Genomic DNA, 27680 nt, shown 5'->3' with positions numbered 1-27680 from the left:
GATTTTGGGTAAGAAGAGGACGCTGGACATTAATGTGAGCTTAGAGAGAGAGAGAAGGCAGTGACTACGTAGAGCAGCGCTGCGTCAGAGAGACGTTGGACATCTATATGTGAGCTTAGCATAGAGAAGCGAGTGACTACGAAGACAGTGTGGCGGTAAGAGAGGCACGTGGACACTCATGCGAGCTTAGAGAGAGAAAGCAGTTAACTATGTAGACAGTATGGGTAAGAGCAGGACGTGGACACTCATGCGAGCTTATGGCGCTGTACACATTGACGATTTTAGCCGAGCTATGCGGACGTAATAAAATATTGGTGAATTACGCTGGCCGTTACGCTCGAATAAGTATGGTAAGCTTGTTATTAAGTAAGAGCACGCTGAAAGCACGCTGAAGACGCTGAAGGACGCTGAAGCACGCTGGTTACGTGGTAGTACGGTAAGCTTATGCTAAAAATTTGAGCATTTGCTCAAAATCTTTCCGACGTATGCCGCGTATGCCGCATACGTCCCGCATACGCGGGCCATAAGTTGTACGGTAAAGTTATGCGATCCTTGACACAGCGGTTCACCAACGCTTAGCTTTTAAGTATACTCATAAGGCAAAATACGTCGAGATATGTCTGGCCGTACGCAAAACTTATTTTAACTTTGATGATAACCGTCTTTTTGAAACTCTATGGTAATACAACTTATCTCCAAACGCATTTGACGTATGTAGACGTATTTCGAGCATGTTCGGACGACCACAGAACTTACTGAATCGTGTTTCGTAACTTACAGGCTACCGCGTCATAATGGCGTATTGGCAGCCGTTTAGGGGAATGTATATAAAAATGTTATTGGCATGTTGATACTTGCGACGGTGATGTTGTACCTGTGATGTCTAGTGCGTGTATGATTTGAATCGTCGGAGGGCAGCCTTTTTATAGGCTACGACACAGTGATCGTCGGCGGATACGCTGCGGCGCGCTATGCACAAGTGAGACTATCGTTGGGCATAAGTGTGAAACGCCGGCAACACGCTAAGCATTCGTTCGTATAAGTTATCTTAATAAGTTATCGACGTTCCATATACGTTACTACATTACGCTAAGTATACGTCGCAACTGCGTTATGAATACGGTAATGTATACGCCGCAAAATTCGAAAGAAAACACATCGAAGTTCAGCGTATGCAGCGTTTTAGAGAAATTTGATACGTCCGGCATACGCTGTCAAATGCGTCAATGTGTGACAGGGCCATTAGAGAGAGAAGCAGTGACTATGTAGACAGTGTGGGTAAGAGAGGACGTGGACACTATGCGAGCTTAGATAGAGAGAAGCAGTAGAGTATGTAGACAGTGTGGCTAAGAGAGGACGTGGACATTATGTGAGCTTAGATAGGAGAGAAGCAGTGACTCATGTAGACACCAGTGTGGGTAAGAGAGGACGTGGACACTATGTGAGCTTAAGAGAGAGAAGCAGTAACTATGTAGACAGTATGGTAAGAGGAGGACGTGGAGCATTATGTGAGCTTAGATAGAGAGAAGCAGTGACTATGTAGACAGTGTGGGTAAGAGAGGACGTGGACACTATGTGAGCTTAGAGAGAGAAGCAGTAACTATGTAGACAGTATGGGTAAGAGAGGACGTGGACACTATGTGAGCTTAGATAGAGAGAAGCAGTGACTATGTAGACAGTGTGGGTAAGAGAGGACGTGGACACTATGTGGCTTAGATAGAGAGAAGCAGTGACTATGTAGACAGGTTGGGTAAGAGAGGACGTGGACACTATGCGAGCTTAGTAGAGAGAAGGCAGTGACTATGTAGACCAGTGTGGGTAAGAGAGGAGCGTGGATTACTATGCTGAGCTTAGATAGAGAGAAGCAGTGACTATGTAGACAGTGTGGGTAAAGAGAGGACGTGGACACTTATGTGAGCTTAGATAGAGAGAAGCAGTGACTATGTAGACAGTGTGGGTAAGAGAGGACGTGGACACTATGCGAGCTTAGAGAGAGAAGCAGTGACTATATGTAGACACAGTGTGGGTAAGAGAGGGCGGGACACTTATGTGAGCTTAGATAGAGAAGCAGTGACTATGTAGACAGTGTGGGTAAGAGAGGACGTGGACACTATGTGAGCTTAGATAGAGAGAAGCAGTGACTATGTAGACAGTGTGGGTAAGAGAGGACGTGGACACTATCTGAGCTTAGATAGAGAGAAGCAGTGACTATGTAGACAGTGTTGGTAAGAGAGGACGTGGACACTATGTGAGCTTAGATAGAGAGAAGCAGTGACTATGTAGACAGTGTGGGTAAGAGAGGGCGTGGTCACTATGTGAGCTTAGATAGAGAGAAGCAGTGACTATGTAGACAGTGTGGGTAAGAGAGGACGTGGACACTATGCGAGCTTAGAGAGAGAAGCAGTGACTATGTAGACTGCGCTGGTAAGAGAGGACGTGGACATTATGTGAGCTTAGAGACAGAAGCAGTGACTATGTAGACTGCGCTGGTAAGAGAGGACGTGGACATTATGTGAGGCTTAGAGAGGAAGGCAGTGACTATGTAGACAGCGCTGGTAAGAGAGGACGTGGACATTATGTGAGCTTAGAGAGAGAAGCAGTGACTATGTAGACAGTGTGGGTAAGAGAGGACGTGGACATTATGTGAGCTTAGAGAGAGAAGCAGTAACTACGTAGACAGTGTGGGTAAGAGAGAAACGTGGACACTGATGTGAGCTAGTATAAAGAGAAGCAGTGACTATGTAGACAGTGTGGGTAAGAGAGGACGTGGACATTATGTGAGCTTAGAGAGAGAGAAGCAGTGACTATGTAGACAGTGTGGGTAAGAGAGGACGTGGACATTATGCGAGCTTAGAGAGAGAAGCAGTGACTACGTAGGCAGCGCTGGTAAGAGAGGACGTGGACATTATGTGAGCAGTAACTACGTAGACTGCGTTGGACAGTGTGTAAGAGAGTAGAGAGGGTAGCCAGTATTGGTGAGAGAAGACGTGGTTAGCGTGGGAGAGTATCTTCAGAAAACGTGTGGACCAAAAGAACTGCTTGCTCTGGAATACTTATTGATATAATCAGGAGTATATAATATAGATATCTATAATATCAGAAGTTCCCTATTATCTACTTCTGATAATATTATACACTCCTGATGTAATGTTGGTGCAAATGTTTACGCGTGCTCGCGCACTCGCACATACATATTAGCAGGAGCGTATAATGACAAATATATATTTGTCATTATACGCTCCTGATATTAGATTACAGCCACCCCGTCCCCCCCACACGCATACACACACACGCATACACACACGCATATACACACACGCACGGTCGCACGCACACACATGCGTACACACATGCACGCACGCACACGACACGCGATACGCCGAATATAGAATTTTACACAACAATTGCCCCTTCATCAAGTAAATACGGAGTCACGAACGGACGTAATAGAAGTGAGTTAAAAACGCAGCGACTCCTACAGTGTACAATTTTGTTGTAGGGAAATTTTATTTGTGAAAAAATTGAAAAAATTATAAAAAATATAATAAACTATTAAAGATAAACCATTTCTTCCCTTGAAATCCGGTATCAGGTCCTGCTATCACCGGAATATAGGTACGTGTAAACCTACCTGAACTAAATGGTCCCTAGACACTTATCTTATCAAATTTCCCATCATCCAGAGCTTCCTGAGTATGTCAACTCATAAAACCTAACAATTAATATCTGCCAGTGCAGTGCAAGGTATTACATGCCAAGATAGGCTCATGTTTCAGAGAAACCGGTGGAGGTGGGTACCGTGACTGTATATATCATGCGATGCAGTACTCATATATATCATCAAGATCCGATTAAAGTTAATGGGATTTTGGTATTCCAAGAGTTGCACATCGGTGTTTGCCAGCACCGTCACTCACATCACTCATGAAACAACCCTCATTTTGCATTCAAGTTAATCTTTAATCGATTTTACAACGTTTTGACACCCTCTTGTCATTTAATTATGCCGATAGAGCTTAACAGAAAAAAATAATAAAGATATTCGTGGAGCTTGTATAAATATGCACACATGATGTATAATAAGATGAAGTGTCAACATCTGCATTAAACTAAACGTTTATAATACATGACTGCACCATCTGGTAGAACTTCAACGGGTATTTTCTTAAGTATGTCCGAATTAAAGGTGCATTAAACTTGCGTTCTCTCTGTAACTGCCATTTAGCACAAATTTTTTTTAAATAACTACATGCTTCACAATTTGTTACTGAAAATATTAAAAGGTCTTTTATTCTTTGTGTGTGTGTGTGTGTGTGTGTGTGCGTGCGTGCGTGCGTGCGTGCGTGCGTGCGTGCGTGCGTGCGTGTGTGTGTCGGTGTGTTGAGTGTGTGCGTGCGTGCGTGCGTGCGTGCGTGCGTGCGTGCGTGTGTGTCGGTGTTGAGCGTGCGTGCGTGCGTGCGTGTGTGTATGTCAGAGGGATGGAAGCATGAAATTTTCTAATTTCCTTCCATATTTGCTTATAAAATAGAAATATCCATCCTTTTAAAATACTAAACCAAATGATGTCATCTATAGGAATAAGGAAATCGATTTTTTTCATCTGCAAATAAAATAAAATGCTTAATGGAAAAACATGTTAGTTTATTGTGTTTTGATTGTGTTTCCTAAACAGTATTATATTACACGGTTCTCCTCCGAAATATACGAAAGCTTATCGTTTATAGATGGACGGGGGAGGACCCGGGATGGGGGTGTACTAATTGGTGTCCATTACGGGTTTCATAAGGGGCCCCAATACACAGGTAAACTATTGGACATGTACATATCAATCTGTGAAAACATAGCATGACTGTGTTGGGATTGTCAAAAGTAAATTGTCAATTAGGGAATTTAAGAAGGTCAGAGGAATTATGGGATGTCTCACTTTAGCTTCAGCTTTAAAGGCATGTCGGACCCGATATGCATCAATGACTATGGGAGAACCCTGAAGATAGCTACAAGAAGTTAACTTTAAATCATAACTTATTTGAAATGTCGATTGTCAATCTGATTTTTTATGTATTTATTAGTTATAAGTTGCTAGTTTTTTGCAGTGGTTGTTCAGTTTTGGTTTTACTTATAAGTACTCTGCATGACACTTGGCTAGTTTTTTTTAATCTATATTGGCAATATGAAATTTTCTATATTTACATTTAATAGCACTTCAAAGTAGCTGTATTTCATCAGAATATCATCATTGCTTATTTTGTCCTCAAAATGATCTTTCTCCTCACAATCATATATTATGCTTCCTATTCGTGAGTGAATCGGCTCTCTTGTAGCATTTGCGTAGTTTGGCTTACATGTTAGGTTATATAGCGGAATGCCATGAACAAACCATGCAGATTACTTTCTATGATTCAAACATCAGAGGTCACATTTCACCGACAGATCGTGTATGACGATGACATTTCGCCGTCACCCGCACAATCATTCGATGCGACGGATGAGGACATGGCAAAGATGTTCGTACCGGCTGAGAGGTTTGATGTACTGGACAGGAATAGCGCTGCTGTTCCAGAATCCAGCCATCACTATGGGGAGGAAGACTACAAAAGTAAGCCTAAATAGATTACACCATATTGAGCAACATGTATGATAGTGTAGTGATAACAAAATTTTCTATCTTTGACTAAATCTTGCGCTTCTCATTGCTGTCGTCACATTAAGCCCATAGGGTGGATACGCACGGATACCCGCACATGCATCAGCCGATGAAGACATTAAAGACTCACCATCACCGTCACAAGCACAAGGGCAGCAAGAAGCACAAGCCTGGCGAGAAGGCTGACGATGACGACACCCAGGTGCTGGTACTGATTAATCTATCACTAGCTAAACCAACCCACCTCTGGTTAGTAATCCACTGAACAGCGTGACGATCGATTTGACTTGTTGCCCTGCCACTTGACAAATTATCAACTAAAGAGATTAAAATTAGTTGCTAGTATTGCCTAATATTGAACGTCGCTTTCAGGCAGTCGACGAGACTGACAGAGTTGGAGGAGCCCAAGAGCCGGACAGTGCTGGTGATAGTAGAAAACGCCAGACAGGGCAGGTCTCTGACCCTCAAATGCCACAAGCTTACAGCTTCTCTAGCCATGATGACAGTGAGGATGTGACGACCGCATCCCCGGAGGGAGTCTTGTCCACGGGCAGCGACACGCCGCTGGCCTTCCCCGCGAAGACGCGTGGTGCTGTGCGCAGGGGCTCGAGCACCGGCAGCGAGAAGCCCGCGCAGTACTATCTGGGCGGCGATGCGAAGTTGGGAGCTGACGACGTAGAGGAGATGAAGCCTTTGTTTTCTGGCCCTGAGGATCATGGCAACGAGGTAGGCGCTAACTGTGTGAGACCGTCATGCCTGACAACGTGTAGTGTGACGACAGCTGTGTGGAACAACAAACCGATGTGTTGGCGGTATAGTGTAGTACAGCAGCATAGACTAGCGTGAAGAAAAAGAACACTTGTGTGTGCAGCTGGTCAACTATCATTGGTAGGCACTCGCACATAGTGTCATACCCACACTCAGATCTGCTGATTGTTTATTGCACAGAATCTATCCATGGTCTGCAGAGCCAACAACATATTGATTGTGTTAAAGTATAAATGTCAAAGGAAAAATTCATAATTCAAGAACCCAGATGCATGTGAAGTGTATTGCTATACACATTAATTTTCCCTTTAATCTAACACTGTACAATGCTCTGCATGGCTTCCCGTTAAGTAGGATAAAGTGGTCACAGTACCGTTGTGCCTTGTTTCACTAATTATCATTGGCTGTGAACCACATTTACGCAGGCTTTTCAACCACATTTAGAGTAGAAGACAAAAAAGTAGGCAGCAGAGTGACATAACAAGTCTTGGCTAAGCCAAGCAGTCATAGGGGGTTTTGAGATCATGAAAGTAAGATACGAAAATACAGATCAGAATCATGAATTCTCGGAAACTGGTGCTTAAATTGACTACGTCACAAATTTTCTATGGTGTATATTTTTAAAATTTTTGTTGCCATTTTTTTACATTAAAACTAAATACTAATGGGACTAAATGTATCGTCAAATTCTTACATGATAAGATTGTTTCTCAGCTAGTTAAAAATCCAAAAAACCTGGAAGATTTGATATTATTATCCTGACATTAATTGCTTGCTATAGGCTATGTATGAGTCACGAGTGTATGTTTACATCGAACAATATAGTAAAGTAGGAAGTATAATGCAGGAATTTAACCATAAAAAGTGAACAGAATTACTTACTGTTACTTACTATACTTACTTACAGAATTTTACTTTTACTATTTACGGTGACGTAATCACTTTAACCTAGTAGAAAAATTGCTATAGTAGTGATTTTTTACACCACTATGAAGTAAGTCACACATTGGAAGGTTGAGTAGCTTTGACTATCTTAGTTGCTGGCCTCCTGGCTACTAAGAAGTCTGTCATATACATTAAAATTATATATCACGGCGTTTGATCGAGAACAACTGAAATGCCCTTTTTTCAAAATATATCCTGTCTATATCCAGTTAAAAAAAAATATATTTTAGCAATTCTAGAGAAGAGCATGTCATTGTGTTGGGGTTAACATTTTGTTTAGTCTTGGAATTTGGCATATATCGTGCACATATTGCATAGATGCATATTCATTGTTCATTAGATTCAATGAACAATGCAACTGTATATATACTTTTAATAATGTTTCTAGGTCCGTGGTTCTAAGGAGGCTGTTGGGATGCCATTAAGCCCGTCCACAGGTGAGCATATATCATTTAAAAAAACCTAAACAGTTAACATATCGGCTTCATTTCACATTGAGTTTGATTAGGTTGACAACACGTGTTTAGCAGTATGTTAGGTGTATACAACCGTGCTCCATCTGTATGGTGTAAAAGTAAGCTTTGGTATGAAAATACTAGCCACATATTAAAGATGTCTTTCCGTGTAATTATTGCAAATAGTTTTTAGCATATCACAGTAAACCCCATATAAATAATACATTTAATTTAAATTAAACGTTCACTTATAGTATTGTATGTGGTTTGTGTTATTGGCTATAAGCTATTGTGGAAAAATATACAATTCCATGATGGACACCTCTTGAAGAAAGTGATAAGTGGAAAATACAAATTGCCTTTTATATCATTTGTGCCACTAGTTGTATTTCCTTTTTAGTCTCTGTGACCTCTCCTCTTTAGCTATACTGAGTCCACCTTCGCCTAGCATTAACATAATCTCATATTGGGCGTCATGTGTCTAGGAATCTTCCCATGTACTCTGAGTAGAGAGATGTCACAAAAGAATCTCAAATCCCTAAACTCCCCAAGTAAAGCTGGCCCAGCGAGTTAGTTAACTTTCTACATTTTTGTCCACAACAATTCCTTATTTTAGTTTCTGTTTGATCATAATCATTGTTTATATAGAATTTTTACTGTACAGCTAGTGCATTGGTTATTCTTGTTAGAGTGTCTGCATAATAATTTTCTGAAATGAAATGGTTACTTTCAGCTTCATTTGATGATTCGAAAACAAATCGAAGGCAGTCTACGGATCAAGGACAAGTCTGCTTTAGCCTTGGTATGAAACGTGTTTTTAAAATTTCAATTGTCATTTATTTTAATTTAAAACATTAAGTTTATGTCACTTATTTTTTAGGGATAAAATGTCCACTATTGTGCATTACCTAATACAATCCTAAAATAAGCAGGAATGTTCGTTGCAAAAATTATGTTAGTAGATAATTTTGGATGGTATATAGACATCCCTAGCCTTTATACATAAATGAATATACTTTATCTTCGTGGAAATGTTTTCTGTTAAATATAACAGCAGTAGTTAATACAGAAGTGAACTTTTTTCTCATGAAACAGTAAGGTTTTGCTGTTTTTTATTCCTCTGTGTATAGGTGTAGAGAGTCAGGAGGATATCCCTGACGCAGTGGGTGATGGATCAACACAACCTGTGTATGATCATAGGTATGTGGCACGTATAATGCTGTCGTTAGAAAAGAGATTGTCTCTGTAAATTAGCTGCAGTGGAGAAGACATGGTTTCCTGAGAAACTTGTAGTATTCTTTATTGTACATCGACCTCATCTCTGATCATTTTTACTCTACCAAATTATTGTGACCAGTGCATAATATATCACCTCTCTAGCAAGGGACGACGTCACAGCAAGACGGATAATGCAGTAAGCTTGGAACAGAGGAGGTGCAGAGGCAGTGAGGTGATGTTTCGTTCGGAAAGCATGGCTGCTCGCATGTTCGCAGGAGATGCCGAGGAAACCGATGAGGATGATGACAGTAAGTGTATATGAGATATTCTACACGTGTAGGTTCAGGCCTCACACCTGTAGATCTAGGTTCCACAAGCGTAGGACGAAGTTACACACGTGTATAGTTAGGGTCCAAAGATTCCATCTAGGTTCCATGTGTAGATATAGGGTCCACTCATAGTGATCTAGGTTCTGCACGTGTAAAGCTAGATTCCACATAGGTACGTCTAGGTTCCACACATGCCACACATAGATCTAATTAAGTTCTACACATGTACACTGATATACCGTGATATGTACACATATGGTATGCAACAGCTTAATTTCTCTTTTTTCCTTCACCATGTACAGTAGCGCACAGGTACGAAGTCGTGAGAGGGCTACGGCGACGCAAGATCAAAGCTAAGACCTCAGTAGCATCTATTATCCACCCAGCAAGAGGTGAGGGTGTGGGCAAGGATGAAACAATTGTCCCCGTCTACACCAAGAAGAAGTACGACCACTCACCACACGAGGTAACATAAGCTTGCTTGCTTAAAACTGCATGTCGGTTAGCCACGATTACACAGAGCACTCGCTCGCCACTCTTTCTGGATTTTGTGCCATGTCGTGTTGTATCATAGAGTGTTCATTGCAGGTTTTCGTTGAACTCGATGAGCTAATAGTTGGGGAGGACAATGAAACTACGTGGAAGGAGACGGCACGTTGGATCAAGTTTGAGGAAGATATCCAGGAGGCGGCCGACCGTTGGGGCAAGCCGCACGTTCCCTCGCTGTCCTTCCACAGTCTGCTGGAGCTTAGGAAGTGCCTTGAGCTAGGTACAGTCTCTGCGATAAAATCAAGCGCTTTTGTTTTGGTGCCGTAAAATGCCATTGCCATCCCGATCATATTATTTCACCAATGGGAGGTGCAGCTTCAATGGTCAGTTGTGCTGATGTTTGTTCAATAGGAACTGTGCTTCTTGACCTTGAGGAGACTACACTTAGTGGTGTGGCCACACGTGTGGTAGACAACATGTCCACCACGGACCAGATCCGAGAAGAAGACCGAGGTGCTGTATTGAAGGCACTCTTGCTAAAACACAAGTGAGTTGGCCTTGGCGTGCTAATCATATGTTGCTAAGTGAAACCTGAAATGGTACATTTAGGTAAATTTTTTATGGGCACTATAATATGATATATAATATATTTGTTACATTTTGCTAGTATAATACATGTGTGTAAGTTTAAATATAATACATGTATTTCTGTATGTTGCAGACGTTTGAATGAAGCTGGGTTTATTCGGAAAAATCTCTCTATGAAGAATCTCACGTCTTTGGATGGAAGGAAGTGAGTTTAATTATATGTCACTCTTACAAGAGAGTCTATTGATTCATGAGATAAACTATCTGATAACAATATCTTGATGTAGCATAAGATGAAAGACCTCAAAAGAGTGATTTTAGAGTGTTAGCAGATAACATGCTAGGCCTGCCAGGTATATGATTGGGGTGAAATGGTTTTTATAATCTACAACACAAATACAGGTATTACATAGAGGGCAATTTAGGTCACTAGAGATTATTTAGGTCATACTAAATAAGTATTTCACTTCAGAATCCAGAGGATATATTCCAAGAATCCAATCATTGTGACTGGTTTCAGTCAAATCAGTTGCGTAAAGAAGTGCTGATTTTGGTCTTGCCTGTGGTTTTTTTCTCTTTAACTTACCATTGCCTATTTCTTACTTGAGGTTTTATATTATTAAATATTATATGTTTGACCTTGCCAATCGCTTCTTGGCCACATGCCATTTTCAAATAAGTATATTGTCACTTTTGACGTTTTGCATAGCGGCCATTACGAGTTCCTGCCAAGAGGGTAAGCTGCTGTTGTTAATGTGTGAAATATATAGACACGGTAGAATTATATCAGGACTGAATAATAATAGATTCTTAGAATATTTTATTATTCACTCCTGATAATATCCAGTCTAAATTTAGCAGTATACGAGCACGTGAAACTAGTTTAATTGTCACCTGTTGATTTTCTAACTTCGTTGAATGCGGCATGACATCTACAGGTCTATGTTAAAATACTGTTGATTAAAAACTGTCTGTGAAATAATGTGAACGGCTTTACAGTTTCACAATGACTTTCAAAATCAAAAGTTGATGAAACATAATTAAAACAGGAATAACATTGTTTGTATGGTATGCATGCATAATCTTAATTCACGAACATAAATACACGTGTATGTTCAGGCAGAAATTGGTTTGACCCTAACAGATGTGTGATTTAAACAGAGAAGGTACAGCATGGAATGCTTGCGTAAGCACTGCTTTTAGCTTACGTTTTTTGTATGCAGCTTTTGAGTCACCACTTTTTTAGTAAACCGTTTTGAAAACAACTTAGACAGTAGTCATGCATTCCCCTTTCTTTGTACTACCCTTTTCAGCCAATTATTATATACAGATGTATGAAATCATAAACAGCAATAAAAAGGATGCACCATTAACTTCAGTGCTAATTTATTCATATTGCTGTTACATGTAACAAGAGTACACAATAGGAGATGATATATCTCCTATTATGTACTCTTGATGTATAATGTATAGTGTGATAGTTATCATTTCTAAAGATAACTCTTAACTCATCTAACTCCTGGCAGTTTGAAAAATCTAGCTCTAGCTGACATCACTCGTAACAATGATATAAATCGACACATTGCATACTGTATTTAAGTAATAGAAACGAGTGTACTGTGCTTAGTAAATGTAATTTTATTGTTGTTTATTTCTCCTGTAGGATAAACTGTCAATCTTAAATGCTTGTTTTGCTTCCATATTACACTTTCAGCAATATATCTTTGCTATGATAGGATAATCTTGATATTAAGGTTAATGTGATTGCTTTGAAGTAATAACTTTAAAAATTCCGAATAAGCAAAACTTCATCATTCTACTCATGAGTGTATGTCACGGTCAAGTAATTATCAAGTTCTTATTACTTAAATAAACAATTAATGTAGGAAAATCAAAGCCTGTATTAACAAAGAAAGATGCTGAACGCTACATTAGTGTTCTCCTTTTAATCGTGTAACCATATAGTTTTTTTATGAAGTCCTCTTTCTCTTTTTTCTCTTTTCTTTAAAAACTATTTAGTCAATTCAAGAAAGGTTGTGACTTGTTCTGCCTTGGAAGCGGTCACTGGAGTGAGATCATCAATGATGCCAGTCTACCATCTGTTTCGTTTACAAATATTGTTCATTATCACACTAGAGGTTGATAGATATTTATATACTTGTCCACAGGGCATCAATAGGGTCTATGCTGGACAAGTACATTCATCATGGAGATACCCATTCAGCTTATAAAGAGAAAGAGAATTCAGTGGCAGTTGACATAGAGCAAAACCAGGAAAAGGTATCAATGAGTTCCATGACGTACATGCTATTTTATTCTTTTTACTCATTACCCATTAAATATTTATTCCATTGTTTTATTAACTGTTTGTGTATAAGTTATTGTAGGCATTTTATTGGTTATTATTTTGAGGTGAAAAATATCTAAAAAAAAAGGGTCTTCTAAATCACTGTACTATCGTAATCGTATAATGGTACGCGTATATGCTTGTTACTAAACGTCTATCATATGCGTATATGAATGATTCAAGAGTGAGTTACGTATTTAGAGTACAATCACATCTTTAATAACAATAACTTAAACTAACGTATACGCCCATGAACAAGGCAGATTACGTGTACATAGGTAACCAGGGCACGAAACGTAACTTACGATTCTATCGGATAAGATGCTCACACACGCAAGATACTATACGTCTGGTCCTATCAGAAGCGAGAGGCAGAGACTGAGCAGGTCGCGCACAAAGGCGTCTCTCTTTTAAATACGCGCGTCCCCTCCATTGTCTTACGGTCTGGTCACGCGGGGCACCTCGGCCGCTCTCATTGGCTGGCCCGTCCCGTATCCGTGGTCAGCGGTAGACAAAGCCTTGACCAATAAAGCGCCTCTGTCTCTCTCATTGGCTACCACGTCATAGGCGTGTCGCAGTGCCCACGAATGTCGTTTAGACAAAGACTTCCATCTCCACTATTTCTTATTCTATGTATAATTGACTATTACTAGCTATTTGCATCTTTACTTATTAATCTTACATTCTCTGCATTACATCACGGACCTGATTTAGCACCATGAATTTTGTGATGGTGCGCATGATTTTGCATAGTATATTTTTGTCCTATATTTCTTCTTAGAATTTTGTACGTAAGTAATGTTTAATTATTTTTTTAGCTGGTAGAAAAGGACCTTGTTCATTCAGCTTCTTCACCCAAACTTGGAGAGACTGAGCAGGAAGCAGCTAACAGTAAACAGATAGCTGAGCTAAGGCGAAAAATACCAGAGGGTGCTGAGGCATCTGCCATTCTCGTTGGTGCTGTAGATTTCCTTGATAAACCTACAATCGCTTTTGTGCGGTTAGCAGAAGGTATATTAAATTATATTTGTCAACAATTAATTACATACTTTATTATTATTTATTAATTATACATTATAAATTTGTTGAAGGCACTAGTACTGTAAAACCTTGCTTGTAAATATCCTTATTTGCCTTTGTGAAATATTATATACCGTTATTTATATTGTCTGATGTTATAATGTACTATACTTTTTTCCAAAATTTATATACAAATTAATACACCTATTGTATGTAAAGCTCTGTGTGTCTGTGTGTCTGACTGGCTGTCTGTCTGGCTGGCTGGCTGGCTGGCTGGCTGGCTGGCTGGCTGGCTGGCTGTCTGTCTGTCTGTCTGGCTGGCTGACTGTGTGTCTGTCTGCCTGTCTGTCTGTCTGTCTACTGTCTGTCTGTCTGTCTGCCTGCCTATATCTACGTATTCAGGAATTAGGTTTGTTCATTTAAAGGGATACATTACTCTAGGTTCTTCAGATATTTTCAGATAGGTGAAAATTATGGTTCAATATTTATTAGAAATATTTTTTTTAATGTTTTAAAACTGATGGCTATTCCGTTGCTTACAACGACGGTGGCACCACTGGCAGCGCATCTACTGGGAAAGTTGCGCAAAGCAACGTTTCGGCTGCAGGCTACAGACCGAGGGTGTTTCTTATTTATTAATTTAAGAGCAATAGGATTGCAATATCTTATAAACGACACTTAGTTTCAGTTATAATATAGATGAATTTGTCCTAAAATGAATATCGTTCGGTTAAATAGCATTAAGTATGAATATAATTGCACTTTTGTGATTAGCCCTCAGTCTGTAACGTACAAAAGGAATTGCACACAACTTTTTCAGGGTGGCAGCTTGATTGCGGATGTCAAGTCAGCGCCCAAAAATGAAGATTTCAAAATTCAATATTGTTTTATGACAAACGTGAATGCTTAATTATAGAAATTTGTAGGTATATGCTATTATTTATGAATCTACTATCATAATATACTCTCAAATTCTTGAGGAAAGTATCCCTTTAATATCATTTAAATTATTCTGAAGTTCTGTATACCAAGTATAGCTTGATTATATGACCAAATTATGTTCATGTAGTGTGTGATCATTTAATTGTTTTTTTGTTCTATACCCTGACATTCCTGGGATTGTAGCTCATGCAGTCTGCATTTCTGAAAGTTGTGTTGCATATTTATAGGGACAGTCATCCCTCAGCTAACAGAGATTGACATCCCCACAAGGTTTATCTTCGTTCTGCTTGGTCCGGTAAAAGGTGGGCTGGATTACCATGAAGTCGGTCGATCCATTGCCACCCTTATGTCCAACAAAGTGAGTAAATCTCCATTAAAGTGTCTTTACCTGTTAGGCTTTTACAGTCGTTGTCTACAATCATGATTGCTTCTTTGAAAAGCTATGAGGCGCTGTAAATGTAATTGTCATGTAAAATTATTCTGTTATGCAGACTTTCCATACAGTGGCTTATCAAGCAGATGACCGGAAAGATATACTGGTAGCCATCAATGAGTTTCTTGACACGAGTACTGTGCTACCACCTGGCGAATGGGATAAGAAAACTTTGCTGGGCATTGCTGAAATGCAGAAAGAACAGATGGTCAAGCAGGCAGCAAGAAAGAGGGAACGCAGACACCACCCTTCGGCAAAGGAACAGGGAGGTAATAAGAAAATAAACTGTCATTATCAGCTTTGTATGTGTTCTTGCTATACATAATATATACTACATAGGTAAGTTTAGACTGATGATTGAATGATGAACAAAATACGTGCAATGAGTAGATGTCAAAATGTATTACTGCGTGCTTCATATTTATATGGAATATATATATATATGCGTGTGTGTGTGTGTGTGCATATATATATGTGATATTGCAACAGTTGTGTCTTTCTTTTAATCGCCATGTTGTCAGTGTGATTAAAGTCATTAGGAACGATGATTCTATGGTAGTCTCTATGAGTCTATGGCATAAGTACAGGAAATGTTCCCCACTTGTATCGTCGGCAACTCGATGTCGATATTTTCAGCTGCAGATAAACCTGAGCCATCAGATGCACTTCAACGCACCGGTCGCCTGTTTGGTGGTGTGATCAACGACATCAAGCATCGCTACCCAATGTACAAGGGTGATTTGCTCGATGCACTCAACATGCAGTGCCTGGCGACGTGTATTTTCATCTTCTTCGCTTGTTTATCTCCTGCGATTACATTTGGAGGTGTCATGAGTAGGTTCTTTGTTCACATACCTCGTTTAATTTTCGAGTGAATTTTATATTTTGCGGTAATATACATTGGATAGCTCTGAATCTGAATGGGTTAATTACATCTTAACAATGGGCATGGTGTGCACGAATCTTTCTAGCATGTTTGCTAATATGTAGCTGTATAGATAGGCTTATCAGCATGTTATCCATTATAATTTTAAATCGTTATGATTACTAACATTCTATCAAGAGCATATAAAGAAGGAGAGCGTACAACGGTAAAATGCTGTAACCATGTTGCAGTATTAGTCGAATTAATAAACTTTTCCCGTTTTATTTTGACGATTCTTTGCTGCAGTATTATTGATCAGCTGTCCTACCTTGTTCATATAAAACAAACTGCATGTCCCTACGATGCCCCTACGCTAAGATAATGAGCGGTGAAAATCTGGTATTTTCGCCGAACACCGACTAGACATTAGTCAGTACTGCGACCGACTCGCGTTTTGGCGATAGTTTCGGGAAACCTCGCGTGTTTCCGTCATTTATTGACAATGAAATTTATTTTCCTTTTACTATCTTTTCTCGCATTTCCAGTCATTGACGCAGCCATTACTCCACAAAAACGTCTTATTATTTATCGCCATGGTGATGACCTGCCCCTTACGCTGGATGTAGTAACGCTGTAGTCATAATGTATCGAGTCAGCGCTACACAGCGGCGACCGGAAGCAACATACTGGCCACACTTCGAGAGTGGGTCGCAGTACTGACTAATGTCTAGTCAGTGTTTGAAATAAATCGAATCGTCAAAAATAAAACGGGGAAAGTTTATTAATTCGACTAATACTGCAACATGGTTTCAGCATATTACCGTTGTACGCTCTCCTTCTTTATATGCTCTTGATTCTATATATGTACTTTTTTTCCTTATATAGTAATATTTAATTATAATAACAGCTATTAATATGTCACTTTTAAAGTAATTATATCATGAAATATATTTTGTGTTTAATATGAAGTAGTTATATCATCAAATTGTATCATGAGTGAACCTAGATCTATATTTTGTAAAGTATATTAATAATATTGCAACGTATGTTCTGATTGATTTAGATGACCGGACAGACCAGTGGATGGGAGTGTCAGAGATGCTTGCAGCTTCAGCCCTTGATGGGTTTATATATAGTATATTTAGTTGTCAACCACTGCTCATACTTGGTGCTACAGGTCCAATTCTGGTTTTTGAATACAGCTTATTTAGTGTAAGTATAATTAAAGCATGATTTGATTAGTTAAATCTCCATGGTTTAACCTAGTCTGAGTCATGAGAAAATATTGCTTTTGAACATCGTACTGTATAAGCACATGGTAATACAGCTGCCATGCTATAGTAGTCAAGAATGTACTCGGTTGCATGGAAAGGCCATGCTATTCCCAACTGAAATTTGTGCAAATTAATATAGTATGATATGTGGTGTTTTGATCCAGTAACGATTTAACTAGAGACTTAGTCATGTCCCTTGTACTCGATTCGTTCTAGAAGATCAGTGTGAGCATGAACAGCAATAACGAGCTAGATTCGATTATCAGTCTTAATTACAGCCATGTGAGATTCAGGGCCATGAGTTATGTTTGCAGTTCTGTGAGAATCAATGGATATGAGTTATAATTACAATACTCCGTGGCTGTGAGTTATGTTTGCAGTTCTGTGAGACTCACGGCTAGGAGTTATGTTTGAAGTTCTGTGAGACTCAACGGCTAGGAGTTATGTTTGAAGTTCTGTGAGACTCAACGGCTAGGAGTTATGTTTGAAGTTCTGTGAGACTCAACAGTTAGGAGTTATGTTTGAAGTTCTGTGAGACTCAACGGCTAGGAGTTATGTTTGAAGTTCTATGAGACTCAACGGCTAGGAGTTATATTTGAAGTTCTGTGAGACTCACGGCTAGGAGTTATGTTTGAAGTTCTGTGAGACTCGACGGCTAGGAGTTATGTTTGAAGTTCTGCGAGACTCACGGCTAGGAGTTATGTTTGAAGTTCTGTGAGACTCACGACTAGGAGTTATGTTTGCAGTTCTGCGAGAGTCAGGGCTATGAATTCCTTGTGATGCGCTGGTGGATCGGCGTCTGGGTGCTGATATGGACGATGTTGATCGTCGCATTCGACGGCAGCGTGCTCGTGCGCTACTTCACTCGTTTCACCGAGGAGATCTTCGCCACCCTCATCTCGTTTATCTTCATCTTCGGATGCTTTGAGAAGCTGTACCATGTATGCTAAAATCTGTCTGGTATTTTAAGATGTTTTTTTTTTTTTAATTTAAAGATGTAGTTTAAAAAATTCATATTCAAAACGAAGTAGGTAACAAGGTTATTCATTTATACACATAATCTTTTTTGGTATTGATCACCGTACAAGTTTCTGTTGGAGAGTGTGGTTAGGCATGTTTATTATTAATTTTTGGCTTGAATGTGATACCTGCTATGCTCCTTGTTGTACACAATAAATGCTGATAAAGTGTCTTGTTCAATAACAAAAGAAGTGTAAATGCCAGACGTAGATGCTAGATGTAGTATGTACAAGCTAGTAATGCTAACTACTGATTGACTGAATGAGCGACAGATTTTTTCTTTTCCAAAAATTTCTGTGAGTTACTGAGTGAACTAACTGTGTGGTTGCCTTGTAATTGGTGTTGTGTGTTTCTATTCCAGATCTACAGTGACCATCCGCTGTTGTCGCTGGAAGAATATTGTGACGAATCACTGGATAATGCTACAATGTTTGCTAATGAGACAGCGGTTAACAATGAGACATTATCAGATAATGCCACGGACCTGAACTCGCGTCTCTCACAGGAGCCCATCAAGAACCAGCCTAACACAGCACTGATGAGTACTGTGTTTATGCTCGGCACTTTCTTTCTGGCCAACTACTTGAAGAACTTCAGAAACTCCAAGTTTCTAGGAAGGAGTCTGCGACGTGCACTCGGGGACTTTGGTGTTCCGATAGCGATTGCTGTCATGACAGCCATTGATGAACTAGTCGTCACTAAAACTTACACTGAGGTAATGTAGTGTTCACTAATTCACTCATTCAGAATAATGAAGTCCTGTACATAGATGTTTTTTATCGCCACGAAACGTGTTCGTTTTCTAATTGTTTTTTAGGTATCACACAATCTTACGTTGCATGCTCTGTTTGAACATAAGTCTACAAAAATAAGTCATACAAATAAAGTATTTGTGTATGCGTGTGTGTATGCAAGTAGAATTTTTAGCTCATCTGACAAAGTCAGATGCAGCTTGTAGAATTGCATGATCGTCCGTCCGTCCGTCCGTCAACAGTTGGGCACAAATCTTAACCGCTCGACGTACGGTCACGATATTCGGCACATCGGGGGGGATCGTCAAAACGAGTTGGGATGTCGAAGCTGAGGGTCAAAGGTCAAAGGTCAAGAGGTGTAAAAGAAGGAACATTCACTCCTTAACTTAAGGTATAGGGAGGAAATGCAGAATTGCGGCACAAATCTAAACGGCTCGACCTAGGCTCGTGATAGTCGGTGTATAGCATCATGGTAGGAAAAGCCATCACTGTGCCGAAATTGGAGGTCACAGGTCAAAGGTCAATGGGCACAGGGCAGATTTTAGACATTTTCTGAGGACATGGTCTGACGGAGCGATTGAAAAACCTTTTTGTTTCAGCGGTGACCTAGCATTTTTATGGCTTTATTGAAAGGACCATGAAATGTACCTTCTGCTGACATGCGAAGAGCAAGTGTCGGATAACCTTTTGACCCTCAAGAGGAGGGTTAAACATGGATTTGTTTACTGTCTGTTAGAAAGAATTTGACTGCCGGGTTTGCTAGTAGAATCTATACATGCCTGGATGTATGAGGCTACAATGTCACAGTGAAATTTCAAAAGCTAAATTTGGTTGAAGAAGGGTTATGCTCCTTAAATCGTATAATTTCTATGGCATTCTGTACTGTCAGTATGTTACATGTAACGTATGCCACTGCCAGTGCATGTGGTGGGGGTACTGTGTAGTTTTTGCCTGCGTTAATTGGTTACAGGTGGCAGCTCTCTATTGCAGCCTGTAGATTTGCGTAGGTAAATGGATGAGTGCTTACCTATTCTGTCTTGCAAATAGTTGTTGCTACTACGTACGATGGGAGCTTCCATCTTTAATCTGAAGACACTTAAACGTACGCGCCATCTCGTGGCAACTTTCATAACGATCCCAAAGAACATTCCTTTGAGAAGGTTCTTGATACCAACCCTGTGCATTCCACTGTTTCGGTGTGTATGTGAACACATTTGGGACTAACAGGGTTTACTAGAATCCCACCACTCCACTACAGAGTCACCGCAGTAGACGTTAGATGAGCGCTGTCACTCCGCGGCACTTGTTTATTTAGGCAGATATGATATAGATGTGGGACTAAGTCTGAACGCCACTATTTTGATATAGGTTATATACACATTCTGAAAAAAACTTATGGAATGAATAATGTCAAAAGTTGTCAACTTAATTTTGATATATTTTATGTTTTAACGCAGAAACTCTACGTGCCAGAAGGGTTCAGTCCGACAGCACCCGAAAAGCGTGGCTGGATAATTAACCCTCTAGGCATTCATATCCACTTTGAGTGGTACTTGATGTTTGCAGCTAGCATTCCCTCATTGATGTTGTATATTCTCGTCTTCATGGATTTCCAGATTTCTGCGTAAGTACCGAAAAAAGCCATGATAATTCTATGCTATAAACATTTGTTATGGTGAAGTGGCGTCTGATTCAATTAATGTTTTATCATAGTAACTATAGTGAAATTATTAGATAGGCCTCAAGTTATGTAGAGCCTATTCAATTGATGGGCAGTATATTTTTCTGAGATTGATCTAGAGGCCCTGTCGATCGTTTGTTTTTTCAATTAATTTTTATGTTTATTTCTTAGCCTCATCATTAACAAAAAGGACAGATGTCTGAAGAAAGGGACCGGTTATCACATGGACATGTTCATTGTCGGTATACTGACGTTTCTTAATGGTGCGTTCGGTCTTCCGTGGATGTGCGCTGCCACCGTCCGCTCTGTTGCTCACTGGTCTTCGCTGACAGTCATGTCACGCACGCACGCACCTGGAGACAAACCGAAAGTCGTTCACGTCCATGAACAGCGAGTGACGAATTTTGTAGTCAGCATCCTGCTCGGTAGGTGTAATCATGAAGGTTTTGCCGTTCAAACACTGCTTGACTTAGCATCTCCATCCCTGGTAAACTCTAGATAAATCAACCAGACGACATAATGATCACATAATGAATAACATCATCGTTGAGCGGAATAGTAATTAAATTCGAAATTGGGATCGGTTATCTATACCTTTGTGGTGTTCAAGTGAATCTTATGTAACTTTCTGTTGTGCAGGTGTTTGTGTCTTGATGGGACCAGTGTTGAATGCTGTACCAGAGGCTGTGCTGTTTGGAATCTTCCTCTATATGGGAATTAGTTCACTCCAGGGGATTCAGCTTGTTGACAGATTCAAAATGTTGTTTAAACCTGGCAAACATTTCCCCGATGTTGGTTATGTTAAGAAGGTAAAGCTTTATATCTTAATGAAAAACTTTACTTCGTGCTACAGTGACTGACGTATTAGCACTTGTTTATTGCTTAATAGTGAAAATATTTTATGGGTACATTTTCATGACATACCGTTTTTATTTATTTGAACTAGGTTATAATGTTATGTTCTGAGTTGTGATAACTGTTTATTTAGCCCCATTTTTAACTATAATGAATAACATTTGTTTTTGGTGTTTTTTATCATCCAGGTTCGAACATTCAAGATTCACATGTTTACGATCATCCAGATCCTTTGCATGGCCCTTCTGTGGATAGTAAAGTCATCAGTTGCGGCGCTGGCATTCCCTTTTGTACTGCTGCTAATGGTGGCTGTTCGAAAAGCCATCGAATTCATATTTGACAGCGCTGAACTTGGAGAGGTGCGTTGGTTAAAAACTAATTTACATGTAAATGGGACAGGGTGATTACACGAGGTCGCTTAGAGGAGAATTTCTAGCAAACAGGGATTATGAATAGAGATAATATGTCAGCATGCATCCACTGCAGTATATCCTGCTTTGGGAATCGTAACCCTAAATGTCTCCCTATTTTCAGTCTAAATGTTTTACATGAAGACTCTCTTTACACTACAGTTAGATTTACACATAAAAAATAATTGTTTTAAATGTTGCTTACACAAAGTATTTTTAATTTCGGTTAACTGTCAGCATTTTCCTAGTATTCTTCATGAATATTGAGAACAAGTTCTATGTTAATGTGCCAAACAGTAAAATGTGTCTCGTATATCTGTGTAAAATGTCAACTAGTACTGACAATCTTGCCTAATTTGAATGTACCCCACTTTAATGGCCAGAGATATATTATATTTGCAGCTGGACAAGGAAGATCTGGACTCAGCAAATGAAGAAGAAGATGAGCTTGACTTCTACGAACAAGTCCACGTGGCTATTTAGGGCGTGAACGTTGACACAAACGGCTAAGTGTTTGTGCGTAAGGGAATTGCACATCTGTGGGCCTGTGAACTTGTCATCAGTTTCGTGCCTGCAAGCTGTGCTGCTGTTTGTGGGTGTAGCTGTGCTATTAGTTGTAAGTATGCAGCTGCTGACACACAAATTGTTATGGCAGATTGCCTTATTGTATGGTGTGATTAATGTGAATTACTCTGGCTTAAAACCGGCCAGTGATTTTTTAATTGCTACGTGATATTTTTTTGAGCAGGGAATTCGATTTCGTTGTGAAACGGCAGCTAGTAGCACTTTGCAGTTGGTGGTGTGTTCATGCAGTGTGCATGTGTGGTGTGTTTATATGTTTATGCTATGCTGTGCCTAATATTCTTAAAGAATGTCTTTAATGTTGATTTAGGAATTATTTACAGTTAAATCAATCCCGTTTACTAAATAATTATGCAACGTATGCTGTTTTATAGTTCAGTACTCATTGGATATCATTTTAAATTGATTGTTTGTTTGTATCGTTGGTGGCAACTCTGCCAGTCTGGTAGACTTCTGCTCTTTTAGTGATCAGGTGAAGTTGTGCGTTTGAATTCCATTTTCACAAGCTTCTAACTGGCAGTGTGTTTCTAATTTTGCAATTCTTGTTATTAAATTAATTTATTAATTTAAATTATTTAAATAATTAAATCTGGAGTACTGTTGGTATATTGCACGTGACTAAAAACTCCTGTAAAACTAGTGCAACTCCACTAAGGGCAGCACTGTAGTATTGGTGCAACTGACATTGTAAACAAATAGCCATTGACAGTGAATATTGAACTACAAAATTTCGGACGTGGCATATAATTTAACCATAGCTTAACTGTAAACAATTGCCAATGTTATGTCAAGGTTAGCCTGGCATGTTGCGAGTCTAGTTCATCTATGGCATGTAGTGTGTAGCTTAAATTTGCTTGTATTGTTGGCAATCTATCAGGAGCATATAAACTAGGTGTAACTACTAGGGGTTCTATGCTCTTAATCTAGTATATTTTTCAGTAAGAATGTGATGTCATCCTAGTAAATGGATTAGTTTAGATTTGCTGTGTCGATGGATATTTTTTCGATCAAAAAAAAATTGCACTCGTATAGTAATTACAGAATCAATATAGGTATCACTTGCCATGATATGTGAATTAATATATTAGCTGTTATAATATGGTATAGAGTTTGTGAAATTCGCATATTCTATTTTATGTGATTTATAGTTGCTCCCATTTACATTTTGCTATATAGTCGCTAGTATTTACGTTTTGCTGTGTGATAAACAAAAACATCATGATGTTACTTATATAATTATTGACTGCTGTAGCAGAAAGCTGCATTTATAATTCCATAAACATTATGAGTGTGAATGATACATACCTGAAGAGTTTAGTTAAGAGCGTAGAGACAAGTAGCGTGACTAATTAATACTAATATAAATATAATTATCGTTCAATTAACACGATTGTAGGTCACATGTTAAAATTCATAAATTAGAAATGTTTGTTGCAAAGTACAATCAACACAAAATATATTCCATATCTCTTACCCAGTAGAACGTTTTCCTAAGGTAAGTGACAGCTGTATCACATGTTGGAAGTAGTTGAAAAGAATGGCGAATTGGGAAGTATTATTATGTTTATGTTATCATTATTTTGTACATAACAGGCATAAAAATGCCGTGCAGAAGTTTCAATGGAAGTGATGTACTCGCTTTAATATACTCGTTGATTAGGGGATATATGTGAAATGTTCTTTAGTATATAAGTGCTAATCTGGCTGTCTCGTTTATAGTGTAGCTCAACAAACTATTGACATATAGAAGCAAGCGCTTCTGTTTTTACCTTTGCAATATCTTACTTAATTTTTCCGCTCTGAATTTATTGAGTATTTTTTCTTATGCTCGTTTTTCTACTCCACGGAGAGAAACGGTTCGTTGAATTGAATTCATTCGAAATGTATTTGTGCTACTTCATTAAGCGATTTTTGACTTCTTTTCATATATTGTGTAGTATAGATTTCTGATAGCAATATCATTAAAATTGCATGTACTTTGAAAAACTCTCTTACCAGTCAGATGCTGACCAACAATTATTTTGTAGATAAACTGAATGTACATCCTTGTATGTCAAATTGTAAGAAACTGTGATATTGCTCTAGTGTAGTTTTCAGTAACATCAGAAGCGATAGACGCGAATCCGCCCGCTGCAGACACCGCAGATAATATGAAGACCCCATAATAATATCTAATATAATAATAGTAATAGTATTATGGACTTGATGTAATGTATAGCCTGTGATTCTTTATATGCCTGCTGCTTTATTAGGTTATTAACTAATACATTATTGGTTAATCGCTCGCTATGCCGTCAGACGGAGATAATGACCGAGGAACGACTAGGTCGTCGTAAGGAATGGGATGGGTGCTCACTGTTGTACTTTGTGATCGCCGTATGTAAGTACGTATGTCAGGTGTTCTTGTATCCGCCGGTTTGTGCACACGTGTACATCTGTGTGATTGATTGTGTGTTCAAAGAGTAATTTTTATTGGTACCTGTTGCATCTGACCCGTAACTGCGTGTCAGATAGCACTGCGATGGTGCAATTATTTTCGGGGCGTGGTCGCTGTATTAACATATCATTCGTATGAGATTTGTATCGCTCAATACGTATATATAAGATTTTTTTAACTCGACCGCATGGTCGAAACTTAATAGTACAGATCTATCTCGTATATATTGCATATGATGTGTGCTAATCACAATTGTTTTATCGTTAACAAATACCAAGGTATAGATAGATTAAATTAGTAGTAAATCTTTTATTCATACGTAAGTTGCTCATATTCTACCTGTTATCAATCCGTTTTAACACCAGCACACCTTGTATGTTCTAACATTACCAGTGATTTCTATAATAATGTACGCATGTATAAATGGTAGGATCAAATCGTTCTTTGCAGGAAAAAAATGAGAAGGAATAGATGCACAACACAATTAACTTGCTTCTCTAAATTCGGGAACAATGATGGATTGTTTACTAACTAATTTGAAAGATATATATTCTTGTTATTTAGCGTTGTGTATGGGTTATTCATGTATATTGGAACACGTTCACGTAGAACCTGTACTATGACACATACAGTCTTAAAACGTCTTTATTATGAGTCCATAGCTTCATCAAATTGGACTATAAAATACGTGCAAATAAAATACGTGTGCATAATATCGGGGCGAATAAGAAGTGAGCTGTGATAGATGCAAACTCGGTTATCGTGTGTATGTTGGACATTTGATTACTTGCTTTCGTGTTTTTTTCAGTTACGGAAGATTGTATTGTTTTGACGTGTCATGTTGTATTGTGTTGACGTGTCATGCGAAGGATGTAAGACGTCTGAAGCGGGTTTCGTCAGGGTTCTCTTGTATTTCAGTGAGGTTATTGCGTGTGTATTGATTTTTCTGTGGTATAAAAACATGAATATGATTCCCGATGATTACCAATTTTGAAAAGACGATGTGTGAACTATATCCCATAGCGCTCATTTACATGTGCGGAACTATAGTATATGCAGTACATTTTAAATGTTGATGACTGGCTAAGGTGTTTATGTGAATGTTTTAATAAAACTAACCTAAAATTGAATAGAAATTAGTTTTTGTTTAAAAAAAAAATAGTTTAGAGGAGTCATGCTGTGTGTGGCTGTGTCAGCTAAGAATAGTGAATTATTCTTCCCAGCGCCAAAATATACCATAAATTTTACAAGGGAATTAGTGAATAATCAAAACTGTGGTAGTCATTCATTATAAGTGTATATTAATAATGAATGCATAAATGCGCGTGTATGTGTGACAGATAATTTAATATATTCAACAACTTGCGCTCCCCAGGACTCGGCTCCTTCCATTTTTCTAGTCTCTATTGAATTCATCGCGCTCGGCGGTAAGCATGTGGCAGCTATACTTAGTTATAATGGCTCCCTCCCGTGTCAGGCTTCTTTGAAAGCTTTGCTGCCACCATGGCTTGGCGACATCAGTAGGACGGCAACTCCACAGTCTGTCAAAACTTGGTAAGAAATTCTAGTAGTATATTCCTTCACGTGTGAGTAGGGCTGGAACATTCTCACGCATTTACGCCATTCTGGCCGTCAAGTTTTGCCGACGCCTTGTCTCGTGCTATGTCAACTCTCAATTATCACAATTTCTGGCCGTTCCGTATCTCCGGGTCGTCTCCTACTGACCATTTTTCTTGTCCATTTCCTATACGGGGTGCTAGATTCTCCCCTGGTGTTGCGGTTATTAACTCACAAGCCTCCGTAACCATCGTCGCAGACTTTTGTTACATCGACCTTCCTTGTCCTTTGCTCTTCTCCTTGCCAGGCGAAATAACTTATCACGCATTTTTCCATCACGGTATCCCTCCTCGCCATTGTTATTAGTGAACTCACCAAGTGTGAACACCTTGTGACCTACTGTACGAGCACCCAGCAATCTCTAGCGGTGAATCGTGAATTTGATTCGGTGGCAAAGCGTAGATACTCTGCCCGAGCAGTGAAGAATAACAGACACTGATAACAGCGTAACATTACTTTAAGTAACGCTGTCTTCCGTTGACTAAAGCAATAGTTGATCACGAACCCGTCAATGGCGCATACTCGCTTGTCACTTCAACTCCCTATTTACGCTGAATCCCAGATCTGTCAAAGCAGCAGTTGGGCAGCGTGCCTTGTCACATGTTTGGTTTGCAGGGCCGGCGCCTTTGGCCAACTGATGACAACAGTGTCCGCAGGGCGATCAAGGGCCGGAGGGCCAATCTCACGACACCCTCCCCCTTCCGACCGAATGTGTAATTTCCCAGTTTGTAGCAAAAACGTGTATGCCCGGAATATTAAAATGACTGCTCGCTCCATACGATTCATTTCTTGGTGTTTGTTAGCTCATCTGACATAGTCAGATGCAGCTTGTAGAATCGCATGATCGTCCGTGCGTCCGTGCGTCCGTCCGTCCGAGCGTCCGTGCGTCCGTCAACAGTTGGGCACAAATCTTAACCGCTCGACGTACGGTCACGATATTCGGGACGTGGGGGGGTAATCCGAAAACGAGTTGGGATGTCGAAGCTGGGGGTCAAAGGTCAAAGGTCAA

At 39.4% G+C, this 27680-nt stretch overlaps 1 protein-coding gene across 4 annotated transcripts in view; it reads left to right on the top strand.

Annotated features, from left to right (window-relative positions):
- Positions 1-26190, top strand: part of LOC106809719 (band 3 anion transport protein-like) — a 48117-nt gene extending 21927 nt beyond the window's left edge. Inside the window, exons 3-27 of one of the 4 annotated variants that reach the window (XM_014812893.1) lie at positions 5431-5596; positions 5710-5846; positions 6017-6370; positions 7746-7794; positions 8546-8614; positions 8943-9012; positions 9193-9338; positions 9662-9825; positions 9948-10128; positions 10260-10395; positions 10570-10641; positions 11146-11172; positions 12605-12716; positions 13602-13794; positions 14973-15103; positions 15237-15447; positions 15815-16012; positions 17107-17255; positions 18064-18258; positions 18699-19052; positions 20547-20713; positions 20942-21195; positions 21410-21579; positions 21814-21984; positions 22438-26190. In XM_014812893.1, coding sequence (XP_014668379.1) covers positions 5431-5596; positions 5710-5846; positions 6017-6370; positions 7746-7794; positions 8546-8614; positions 8943-9012; positions 9193-9338; positions 9662-9825; positions 9948-10128; positions 10260-10395; positions 10570-10641; positions 11146-11172; positions 12605-12716; positions 13602-13794; positions 14973-15103; positions 15237-15447; positions 15815-16012; positions 17107-17255; positions 18064-18258; positions 18699-19052; positions 20547-20713; positions 20942-21195; positions 21410-21579; positions 21814-21984; positions 22438-22518 — 3957 coding nt within the window. In that variant the 3' untranslated portion in view covers positions 22519-26190. Of the gene's footprint in view, positions 1-5430; positions 5597-5709; positions 5853-6016; positions 6371-7745; positions 7795-8545; positions 8615-8942; positions 9013-9192; positions 9339-9661; positions 9826-9947; positions 10129-10259; positions 10396-10569; positions 10642-11145; positions 11173-12604; positions 12717-13601; positions 13795-14972; positions 15104-15236; positions 15448-15814; positions 16013-17106; positions 17256-18063; positions 18259-18698; positions 19053-20546; positions 20714-20941; positions 21196-21409; positions 21580-21813; positions 21985-22437 lie in introns of all 4 variants that reach the window. The other 3 variants (XM_014812895.1, XM_014812892.1, XM_014812896.1) reach the window with 3 other exon arrangements.
- The last annotated feature ends 1490 nt before the right edge of the window (positions 26191-27680 follow it).

The sequence above is a fragment of the Priapulus caudatus genome, unplaced genomic scaffold (genome assembly GCF_000485595.1).
Source record: "Priapulus caudatus unplaced genomic scaffold, Priapulus_caudatus-5.0.1 Scaffold379, whole genome shotgun sequence".
Taxonomy (NCBI): Eukaryota; Metazoa; Priapulida; class Priapulimorpha; order Priapulimorphida; family Priapulidae; genus Priapulus; species Priapulus caudatus.
The sequence above is the reverse complement of the archived record's forward strand: the minus strand, read 5'-3'. Positions and strand labels throughout refer to the sequence as shown.